The 12,803-nt window shown below is 39.8% G+C and overlaps 1 protein-coding gene across 1 annotated transcript; it reads left to right on the forward strand.

The window, feature by feature from the left end:
- Positions 1-233: 233 nt before the first annotated feature.
- On the forward strand, positions 234-3,704 carry LOC140155827 (superoxide dismutase [Mn]-like). Its single transcript, XM_072178811.1, has 4 exons — positions 234-547; positions 1,769-1,872; positions 2,193-2,356; positions 2,679-3,704. Exons 1-4 carry the CDS (start codon positions 305-307, stop codon positions 2,954-2,956), a joined length of 789 nt encoding a protein of 262 aa, XP_072034912.1. The 5' UTR covers positions 234-304; the 3' UTR covers positions 2,957-3,704.
- The last annotated feature ends 9,099 nt before the right edge of the window (positions 3,705-12,803 follow it).

Genomic DNA, 12,803 nt, shown 5'->3' on the forward strand with positions numbered 1-12,803 from the left:
CTCCACTATTTTGTCCACGTGCAGGCTCCGTAGCAGTGGCCTTGAACTTAATGTCGGATTGCTAATACGGTAACTGTAACGTAACACATACAATAGGAGGGAATATTCAACAGGACTCAGTGCCAGGAAAAGGAGCTGACAGGACGGTGGCAGTATTACTTCAGGTATTACTTGTCAGCATTTTTAATTTTGAGCTATTCGGAACTTCTTGCACGGCGCGGGTACCGGGCCGGGGTACCGGGTCAGCTCCGTAAGCTTACATAAAAGTTTATAGTGTGTTGAACACCTGAAACGCAGCATTGTCATGCCGTGTGTATTACTGCAGTTAGTATGTGTGGTAGCCATCGCAGTTTCAGTAGACGGATCATTGTTGCCATACGAAGTCAATGATGATGTGGTCAGTGAGTATACATTGCCAGACTTGCCTTATGATTACAACGGTTTAGAACCCTATCTGGATGAAGCCACGTTGAGAGTTCACCATACCGGACATCATGCTGGATATACCAAGAAGCTAAATGCAGTGCTTAAACAATGGAGGGAAGAGGTAACTAATATGTGTAATGGCGTGTATGATTTTAAATTTAAACGGCCAGGCCACGGTCCTTTTAAATATCCCGCCTCAGCCAGACAATATAACCAGGCTGATTTCCCAGCTGCAGATGTTACTACAATAGAGGTTATCCACTTCACTCATGTGTGACTTCTAACAAAAGACGCTGATTCCCGTAGTATTCCTCATTCAAACGAATTCAATGCACGACCTCGGGAGTTACATGCATGACTTTGGCGGGCTATTTTGAAACAGTCATGGTTACACATGGAGGTACTTATTTTGAAAGTCCTAAACAAGGTATAGCAGTCGCTGATAGGATATACAGCTTATAGAACACGGATAACCTCTATTGATTCCCTACATTTTAAGCCTACTGCTATGCTATACGTTTTTGCCATGCCCATACTATCATTCACAGTGTTGACCGAGGGTGGGGGGGTCAAACTTTTTTAATGAGGATGTGATTGTGCAGTGGCGTACCGTGGCCGCCCGAAAAGGTTGCGGCTGCCCCAATTTTTTTACGGTCGTTTGAAAAAGTGAAGAGCCAAAAAAAAACACATTTTGATGTATTAGTACAATTTTTTCACATTTTCCGCCCTTTTTTCTTTACTAATTCTTTTTGCCGCCCCTTCTTCCGCCACCCCTCTTTTTGCCGCCCCTTCTTCTTCCCGCCGCCCCGATTTGGCTGCCCCTGCTTTGACCCCGGGGCTGGCGCCCTAAAGCCCCCCCCCAAATACGCGCATGTTGTGCCACGACAATCTTTCGGGTGCTGACTTCTCTATACCTACTTTTTACTGTTTATGCAATTAACCCATCATTTTCATACTATTACGGGCACTTGGGCGCATAGGTCAACACTCTACATGTACACTGCTAAACTTGAAAGGAACCTGTAAACTGTGGCACATCCCCGTACACCTTAAACCAGGGAGAACACCCCGGATGTTGACCATATTACTGAAGTTAAAGTTTGGTCATATTTTAGCTGCATCAATGAAGCATGTTCGGATATAATTGTTTAATTATGTATTAAATGTAAGTTAATGTTTGGTAGTATTTTTTTTATTGTTTTAGTTAGCTAACATAAATGAAGCATTATGATGTTTGCGGCATAAAACGCTATAAATATCTACATTTTTTTAAAAGTGTTAAATATATGTTGCAAATTATTTGGTTGGCTGGTTGTGATGATCAACTCTTTTTTTCGTACAGAACCCAAACCAGGAACTGGCTTCCGATTCCATACTCAGCATCCTAGAAAATTTGGGGAAGGTCCCAGAGCAACACAGAAGAACTGTCACCAATGTTGGAGGAGGGTAGGTGTAAACCAGATAGCATTGAGCGTTTTAGATACTAGTACGCGAATATTGCCAGATGTTGGATGCGGATACTACCATGACTACTACTAGTACTAGCTATTAATTTCACTCTTTTACTCATTTAATATTTGCTCTAAAATTGATTGTAGATTTTGATTGGATTTGAAATAGACTTCAGTAACATCAACTGATAATTGTGGACAAAATGACGTTGGTAAATAGGACTATTGGTTACATGGATAGGCTAATGACAAATATCCAACTGTAGGCTACATGACTTTAATCATTTAACAATCATTTCTTACATTATACTATAGGTTTGTCAACCACAATCTGTATTTCTCGGTTATGTCACCACTTTCATCTAATGACAGTCGAGTTCCAGTTGGAGAAGTGTCCGATCTTATTATCAAGTTCTTTGGAAGTTACAAAGCTTTCAATGATTTGTTTACTTCAAGGGCCATGTCAGTGTTTGGGTCTGGTATGTAATATTTAAATAAACTACTTTACGCAGTCATTATCTTTCATTGGATCGCCATCGCATCTTCCTCGTCTTCGTTCTCCTCCTCCTCCTCCTCCTCCTCCTATAATCACCATCATTACTATTACTATAATTATCATCATCATAATCACCCTCTTCTTCATCAACATGAATATGTACCACACGCGCACCCCTACCATGTGGTGTATACACATAATTGACCTGCGAATACATTTAAACATGTAATTGATTGGTAATTAATACAATAACATGATTACATTAATTCTTCTCTGACTTCGAACATTTTGTGTTACTCTCACAGGGTACGTGTGGTTGTGTCAGAGGGAAACAACAGACTCAAGAGGCATATCCACATTGGAACTGTCTGTGACATCGACCGGTAATCAAGACGCACCTATGACAGATCAACTTCAACCAATCCTTACCCTAGATCTATGGGAACATGCTTATTACTTAAAACATCAAAATAAACGAGCAAAATACATCGAAGATTGGTGGAATGTTGTCAATTGGGATGCTGTACAAGGTTTATCTGAGTGGTGGATAAAGAGAGCACCCTCTGCCCATGACGAACTTTAAGGGGTTTCCAAGATTATATTTTATGAAATAATCATTTATTTTCATATTAAAGCAGATAAACATTATTAAGATATAACTTTTGTTGGTTAACCACTGTGCCCTTATTTTGTCACAGAAGCCTGTTCTGTGTCTATTGAAAGCAATATTTTCATTCTCACAAGTAATAATTAATTGAACTTTATCGCGGCAATCACCCGATTTGTTTGAAGGCTTTATGTATGTTATGATGAACTTGACTTTGAATGGAAAAGGTGAACTCTGTAACTCTTACATAATGTACTGGCCTGTGTAAAAGTATAATAGCTAGACGTTTGCAATTGTGGAGAAATAAGTACGTAAAAGGAACGGGCAAACGTGGTTGAGGAAAGGGAAACGGCATTTCGCACCATGTTGCCGCACACTGAGATACTAGCCATATTTCAGATGAATAGACTTGACGTACATGCTGGTCGATTCGCGCTCGCTCATTTATACAGGGACGTCGTGGCTCTAGTTTCAGTTTCACATTTAACAGTAATAGAAGAAACAGGGTGCGAACTTGCTGGTAATTCGCAGTTGATTAACAAAAAAATTATTACACAATAAACGGTCACAAAACATGCTGGGTTGTGTTTATAGCTGTGATATGAGAGTGGGCAAGCTTATCCATCAGGTATAGGCTTGGGATCTTGTGCAAAACTGCATCTTCTCTGATTATATGATGCGTCAACAATAAATTGTGATGAATCATGCTATGTCATGAACACTATCGATTTGTTCGTTATGTGTCCAGGGTTACAAAAAGTCGAAAAGTTCTGAACGATTAACACGGAGCATCTTTCTCATCTTCTCTGCACGGAGTCAAGTATTTGGCATCCAAGGAAAGGGTCCGTGCTTACCAGTAGATGCAAGTAATGCACCATATTATAGGTGGCTCTGCGAGTGTTGAAGGGCCCTGCACACTTCAGTGGGTTTTGGTAGTCATGAGGGTTCGAAATTGAGGAGTTACGAGGATATCTGAAGGTGAGACCAAAGTGCTAATTGGAGTAACGGATCTTTGGTGGACTGCATCAAGTTGACCAAGAACGCTTTACAACAGACGATGGTAACACGATGGTACAATGTATATGCAGGGAAAGAGAGTAGCAGAAAAAAGAATGGCAATATGATTTTTCATTGGAAAGACAACAACCAACTCTGCTTGAAGGGGAATCTCGTGAACACCACCTTTGTACATTTATGGCAGTTAATTCAGGAAAAGCAATGGGACTAAAGATAACATCTCAACAGAGCAGATTAAGAACTTTGGACCTGTTGCTAAGAAATGGCTGCTACAGTTGTACAAACACTGCTTGTCTACCAACAAACTTCCTTAGATCTGGAAGAAAGCACTTGTACTGGTGCTCCTAAAGCATCAATCCCAAAGAGCTACAGCCTGTCTCACCTCTGAGCCAAGTACTCAACCTCACCCTGCCCTGGTACCCAGCAGAAATATCAGCCCATGCTAAGAAGATTGATCTAGCTATCAACTCCACCTATCGTCTTATCACTGGATGTGTTAGACCAACATCAACATACAGCTGCTTCTACATACTATGTGGTATAACGCCGCCAGAGATCCGTTGTAGTCGCCAGACCATGAGCAGCACCCTCTATTCGGTCACGAGCCGGCAAAGAATCGGCTGAAGTTTAGGAAAAGTTACTCAACCAAGTTGAACCAAGTGCACAAGCTGCATGTACCAGAGCTGCCTTTTTTTGGAAAGAGAGGCCTGCCAATCTTGAATCTTCGCAAACAAACCCACATCCATAAGTGCCAAAGAAGAACTTCCCCTGGTGCCGACTCAAACTGTGCTGAATGGAAATGCCAGATTGAGAGCTGGTACTGGCCGATGTAAAGTGACTCTCAAAATGTGGCGTTACCTAAACACCGAAGATGTGACCTGCGTATATGGAACTGAAGCACAAACCATGAAGCACCTATTGCGATGTCCTCTATTGGAGCAATTAGAATGCAAAGCTGAGAACCTTGCAGAGGACAATGATATTGCTAAGAGTTGTGTCCACTGATGTTTGTCTGAAGCACAATATCTAGCGTACGTGGTCACGATAAGAAGAAGAAGACAGTTGTTGCAGCCATGGAGGGGTTTCATGAAGTGGTCCAACGTCATCATCATATGAGAGACTGGAATGGAAGTAAAATCATATGCACTTTTGGTGTCGGTTTGAGATTACATACATACTACAGTTTAAAAATGGAAACTAAATTAAAAAAGATGAGAGGGTCTCTAGAGCGACACGCCTAGTTGATGAAGATTACAGAGCAAGAAACTCACAAAGAACCGCAAAAACAAGACATCAGGTGTGTCGCTTCCAAATCCTCAATGGCAGAAACATTTCCCACTGCTCCATGGACATGAATGGAAAAAACATGAATGCAAAGAGCGAAGATCATAGCAGACAGGCTGTAGAACAGAGAGAAAGAACTAGATTTGAAACATAATAAAAACATGCATATGGCAGGCAAAACATACAAAATGATAAGCAAGAAATGGCATGAGTTCAGGAAAAACCTGAAATGCAGAAATGCAAGAGTACCAACAAAACCTAGCAACCATAGTATTTTCTGAAATGATAGCTGTTTTTGATGTTTTTTTATACCAGGAATGCTGTTCCACAAAGTAGGTGCGGCGGCCACGATTGCTCTGTCTCCATATGACGCGGTACGTGGCCTTACAGTTTGGTGTTGAAGTAAGTTCTGTTGTGCTGATCGAAGGGGCCGAACGGGCTCATACCGTTTGATAAGTTCTTTCATATATGAAGGCATTTGAAGATCAGCAGCAGTATCTTGTATTGGATACGTTGGCATACCGGCAGCCAATGCAATTGGAAGAGAATTGGTGTGATGTGACAACGACGATTACTACGAGAGACAAGTCTTGCAGCTGCGTTTTGTAGCATTTGAAGGCGTGGGATTTGCTTATCAGGCAGGCCAGCGAGAAGACTGTTGCAAGAGTCAATGCGGGAAGTCACAGACGCGTGAATCAATTTTTCAGTTGATGATGTGTCCAGAAACCGTCTGATCTTACCGAGTTTGTATATACAAGCCCAACCAGCACTCAAGATGTTAGCAATGTGGGATTCCATTGAGAGATGGTTGTCGAATGTTGCGAGCCTTTGTACAAGGATTTACAGTGGAGTTGCCAATAATTGTCATAGGCGGAAGACTAGTGGTGGTTCTGAAACGGGAGGTCACATGCAAAACCTCGGTTTTCTCATCGTTGAACCCCGGCGTTGTTGAACTGGAGTTTATTTTATTTGCAACAGCACATATTTTGATATCTTTCACGCACAATTCAATACGACGCATGGCAGAATCTTTCTCAGATGGTTTGAATAAGAGGTAGATCTGGGTATCATCCGCGTACATTAGGTAGTCGATGTTGTGCTTCTTGATAATATCGCTTAGTGGAGCGCTATAGAATGTAAACAATGGCGCCCCTAACACAGAACCTTGAGGGACTCCATAGTACACAAGTTCGTGCTGACGAGATTCAGAGTCTCCGATGACAACGCTTTGGGTTCGATTTGCTAAGTAAGATCGGAACCAAGAAAGTGCCAATGCTGTGGACGACATAGACATAATGGATGAGTGCAAGATGGAGTAAGGAATTCGATTCTATTCTGAGAATGTGGGGACATTTCCTGGAGTGGATTATGGAAGTGATCACAAGCTGAAAGGTGAAATGGAAGCTGAAGGAAAAGGTGTTGGAAGCACTGATGTTTAACATATAAAAGTTAAGTAGAAGTGGGGACCATTTCTGCAGCTGTTACAAACAGTGGAGACTCTGACGGAGCAGTGGGAATATAATTTATGCAGGAGATAGTTCTGTCAGAGGCAAAGACACACTGACATAATTAAGAAGAATAAGAATCATGGATCAAGTCACGGAAAGTACTCTCGATCTAGCGGATGACAGGAGAAACGCCAATGTTACTGCTGGCAACACAAGTGATTGGTCAGAACGGAATACAGAAGTCACCACGAGTATTAAAGAAGATAAGAAGATGTTCATTGAGAACAAAAGGTTATTTTGGGAAAGGAGGCTGTCATGATTCAGGTCCCAAGATTGTAATTTATGACCCGGCAGGTAAACCTCTGAACAGATTCCAGGCGGTTGGTTTGGGTTTTGGTGAGTGGGTGCCAGGTTGAGCTCCCGGGTTGAGCTGCAATACTCAAGAGTTGGGCAGACCAGGGAAGTATACAGGGTGCGACGAAGATGTTGGGGAGCAAGGTGGAAGTTCCGATGTATCATGCCAATCATCCGACGAGCCTTTTTTACAAAGGACATCAATTTAATTTACTAGAAATGTAAATGCCAAGGAAGATGATGTCCGTCACTTGCACTCTATCAATAGGTTGGTTGATGTGAACAAACTCAAATTCTTTGTACCAGATCGCATTCTTTATACTCTATATTGTACCTTTATTCAACCTTATTTGAACTATGGAATATTAATTTGGGGAAACACATGTAAAACATATTTGGATAAAATTGTGAAACTCCAAAAATGGGCGATACGGACAGTAGCCAGTAGTCATTACAGAAGTCATACAGCCCCCTTGTTTGCAAAATATAACATTTTAGCAAGCAATGACACCTATAAATTAGAATTGGGAGTTTTTATGTATAAGTACAGTATTAATGAATTACCGAGCTTATTTGACAGTTTATTTACCCTACGATCTAATATTCATGATTACCAAACAAGAAACGCTAATAACTATAACTTGACTAAAAATAGCAGGGTTTTCACCGATCACGCTGTCCGTACAGCTGGTCCTATATTATGGAACTCATTGCAAAAATCTTTAAGAGCGTCTTATTCAGTGAAACATTTCCGGAACGTGTATATACAAAAGACACTTAATTTCAAAATATGATTAATTGACGAGCATTGTAGTTTTTTTTGTTTCTTGTTTGTTTGTTTGTTGTTTTTAATTTTTATTATTTGCTGTTGAGTTTTCTGTTTGGTAACTTTTCTGTTAAAGGGTTTGGCTACCTCTGGCCTTACTGGCCTTTCGGCCATCTCCTCCATGATTCTTTGATGGTATTTTAATGCGTATTTTGTATTTCTATGTGAATTGTGGAAATAAATAAATGAATGAATGAATGAATGAATGTAACAGAAGGTCCGGGTTAGGGGACTAAGGGTTGTTTTGGTATAGATATGATCATGGCTTTCGTTTTCTTAGTATTGCAAGAAAACCAAACAGATTTTGGAGATGTCCTCTGGAAAATCAGCTAAATTCTGATAGTTGTTAATTGGTTTGTACAAAGTATAATATCATCAGCATAAAACTAATTTGCTACCCGCAGAGAATGGGATGAGAGATAATATCTTGTTGATAAAAAGAAAGAAAAGAATGGGCCCAGGACAGACCCCGGGGAACCCCAGAAATAACGGGAACAAGACGAGCATGAGGAACGCCCATGGACGGCAACACACAATATGTCTGTAAGGTAAGGATTTAACCCCTGAGCAGTTGACCCAGATATGCCAAAAGCACTGAGTTTTTGAAGCAAAAGTCTGTGTGACACTTTATCGAAGGCTTTCGCCAGGTCGAAAAATGGCGCCGACCACAACATCTTTGCGGGCTTTAAGGCATTGTGCTGTAAGGAGGGCATCTGTGGTAAATGAATTTGGAAGGAATTCAAAGTGCCTCTCAGTGAGCAGACATTCTTGACAGTGGGAGAGAATATGTTTATGAATAACTTTCTCTGAGATCTTGGAAATGATGATGTGCTGGAGAGAGGTATATAGGCCTACGCTATACGTCCCTCTGCATCTGCTGTCTACCGGTGACTGTCATAATTGATGACCCGGGAGAAGAATGGTATAATCCGTACATTTTTTTTGCGAGATAAGATCAGGTGATGCCTCGACATGCAGCAAACTAAAATAGGGAGATAATGTGGAACTGCGTAGAGAAATGCACAATAAACGCGATAAATTTCAGACCATTTTAGCCCCAAATAGTGGGCCAGTACGTGCGAAGCGCGCAAAAGTTTGCACTTTTAGCCTATTGTCCCAAACACGGTTTTTTCGTACAGATAGGTTAAAAAGGCAAATGTACAGGAATATTATTGCTTTATTTTTCTTCTGTTATGATTATAGGCGGGACTCTCATATATTGACATATGCCCATGAAAAGACCCAGGTATTTTTGGCAAATCCTACACCCAACGACGCGACCCCGTTTTTCCAGCAGCCTACACTGAATGACCCCCCTTTTTTTACCATAGTCCTCAAAAATTGACATTTCAACGTGCTATGCGCGCATTTTCGGCAAAATGAACGAGTTTTGTCCATTTTGTACTGTAAAAAGCTATGTTTGATTGTCAATGATGTGAAATTTCGGGCGCTCACATACAAAAACACCCCATTTTTGACGTTGCCAACACCGAATGATACCCTTTTTTCTCAAACTTTCTACACCGATAGACTCCTAGTTTCATACGCTGGTGGGCACAGGTACGTCACTTTCATATTCGAGCCCCCCCCCTTTGCGTGTGCCCCCACCCCATCCGCCGTCTCGAATGGCTAGCAGGGCAGATAGCCCAGGGGTAAGCAATTTTTGGTAGGAAAGGGGGAAGCAGTTTTGGGGCATCCACCTTTTAAATAAAATGTTCAAAGGCTAAAAATAAACAGTAGGCCTATAGGTCTCTTAGACACCCTGGGGGGGCACTTACATTACGTGATGGACACCATGCTCATGTATGGACTCTTGAAACGCACCCTAAACGAGTATTACTCAGCGCGTGCAAAACATACCCTAAACAAGTATTTTGCCATTTTTTTAACACTAAGAAAGTAAAAATTCACGTTCAGGTTCTTGTTAAATATTAGTAGTTTGATGTTTCTTAATGTTTTACCCTAAGATATGTTCTGATAGAAGCCAAACATAGCCTATTTCACCCTTTTTTATTTTGCCATTAAACTTTGGTACCCTAAGCAAGTATTTTGCTTGAAAAGTATACCCTTTTTCCTGATTTTTGGCGTTTTTGACACCCTAAACAGGTACAGCGCTGTACTTGCCCAGTGCTGAAAAACAACCCTTTTTACTTGTTTTTATACATGAGCATGGTGTCCACCTTGAAATACAAGTGGCCCCCCCCCCGGGCTTAGACACGTTCAAATAGACGCAGGTAACATTTCCTGCTCGCTATCTATAATTTAAAGTTTGCAAATAGGGTTACTTAAAATGTGGCATGTGTAATGGGGGCAAGGATTTTGGGCACCACAAGGGGCCGGGCCGCCAGCGATTTTTGGCAGGAGTGGCACTTATGGAAATTTACCCCGGGCGTAATATACTGCGCCAATAAAGTATCCTTACACTTGGAAAAATAATCACAATTTCAAACTGAACAATATTGGAGTAAATTTGTTTTTTTAATAGATGCACTATCTAATCCTGCACATTATGACACATTGAATCCAATGTAACTTCAAGAAGTAAAGTTACAAGCATTTGATTAGACGAAGGTCCCGTTTCAAAAGTGACAAACTGGCCTATATTCAAAACTCCACAGACCACAAATCTGGTTTGAGAGTGGTGAATGGCTAATTTATGCGTTTGGCTTTAATTTAAAACAAAAGGAACAAAAGAAAACTGAAACAAAAGAACTGACAAATAAGATGAAAGTTATAAAAAGTACAGAGAAGTAAAAACTAAAATAAAAACTCTGCTTTAAAATAACGCTTCATTGAAGAAACTGTGTTGTCTCAATGTTGCGCTTGTTGGAATCTTTTTGCGCCTTATTGGCCAGTTTGTCACTTTTAAAACTGGACCTTCGTCTATTCAATTCGCCAGCCAAGTGGTTACATAACTCCTTGGTAACTGGATCACGCATGTTTTTAAATTGGTAGCACATGCCATAGACTTTGTCTTGCGATCATTTCGATCGTGGTGCAAAACTCAAAAGCGTGATCCAGTTGACATAGTGATAATTGGATTACACGTAACACTTCGCTGGCGAATTGCTTGTGACTTTACTTCTGGAGGTCACATTGGATTCAATGTGGTGTCATAATGTGCAGGATTATATAGTGCATCTATTAAAAAAACAAATTTACCCCAATATTGTTGTGATTATTTTTCCAAGTGTAAGGATACTTTATTGAATTATGAATTTTACCTTAAAATTATGACTGATTTTACCCTGAAATTATAAATTTTACCCTATAAATATGAATTTTCCATTAAATTATTGGGGGTTGGGCTCTAGGGTACTTGGGGCCCCACCAAAATTGGGCCGGCTCCCAGGCCTCCGGTTCCGGAGCCACTGTAGGCCTACATTAATTCTGCTCTTTCTCTCCAGCTGACTCATTAGCTCATTTTGGGAGATGGAGAGCATTATGAACCGCGTAAATATTGAAACCCCTAAACCAAAGGTCCTGGGTTCGAATCAGTGGATTTTCAAGTTCACTGGAATAATAAGGACTATTATGTTTTGCGGTAGGAATTTGAAATGTTTTGCAGAAATTGAGACCTATCATCATCATCCCCCACCCATCATCATCATACAGTGGCGTAGCCAGGATTTTGGAACCGAGGGGGCACAACTTGTAAATGTACCGACGGAAATATTTTTTGCCGACGGAAGTTGTGAATGGTTGCCCAAATTTTTTTTTTCAATGGTTTGAAAAAGTGAAGAGCAAAAAATGTCATCATACACCCATCATCATCTTCGAGATCATTTACATTATTCATTATCTTCTTTCATATTATTATTATTACTATCATTGTCAAATAAAAATGAAACAAGAGATAAATGATAAGTATAGGCCTAATATCCCTAAAATATAATTATTCATGGCACTCTAATTTCACACATTTCACTACCGGTATTCGTTTTGATGAGATAGGCATATGGTGTTCATTTTGACAATAGATATGCCTATATTATTACTTTGAACCAACAATCTTATCAAAATGAATTTCAGTTTTATTTTAACAAGTAGGCCTAACTATTTAAATTGAAAAGATCTCCAACTCATTATTTGACAAGATTATCTATTTCAACTTGAAAGGTTCTGTTTAGGCCTATATCACCATGATCACACTCTTTGAGAAGACATTCAAGACAAACTATTCAAATTTAAATTTTTGGGTCACTCATTTTTGATAAGAACTTATTCATTTTGACAAGAACTTATTAATTTTTTTTTTAATGACAAGGTCATCTTATCGATTGTTTTCGAGGGGTTATGCCAGAAAAAAACATTTTGAAGGTCTTAACATTTTACCAAAGCATTAAAAACTTAACATTGATTTGCTCATCCGGATGATCGTAGAGTGAAAAATCATCAAAATTCAGATATTGGTACCTTTGTCATTATCATAGATGTGCTAACATAGCCTGCTAGTGGTTCAGCCAAAAGCCATGTTTTAAAGACAAAATAAGGTATTTTACATGAACTTAATTTAGATACTGCAGTATCTAAATTAGCTACAGGTATTTGAATGGGGATTCAACTTTGTCGATACTGCTGTTTTCTTTTCTTTTTTTCTTTTTTTTTTGCCAATTTTTTCATTTCAAAAAATACCAAATGTCAATTTGATCTCTTTGAATGACTTATCCTTCACTTTTATGAAGCAATTTATATAAACAAAATTTTTTTTTTTTTGCACTTTCGCTGATGGGAGCTATAGGCCTAAATGGGTCTTTAATATGAAAATTAAAAAGAATTGTTTTTTATTGTCGCTTTAAAAAAAAAATTATTATAGCCTTGGCATAGGCCTAGGCCTTCTGCAAGTATTTACTCCTTTTGCTATAGGGCCTATTTGTATTTAATGAAAGAGCTC

The sequence above is a fragment of the Amphiura filiformis genome, chromosome 6 (genome assembly GCF_039555335.1).
Source record: "Amphiura filiformis chromosome 6, Afil_fr2py, whole genome shotgun sequence".
Taxonomy (NCBI): Eukaryota; Metazoa; Echinodermata; class Ophiuroidea; order Amphilepidida; family Amphiuridae; genus Amphiura; species Amphiura filiformis.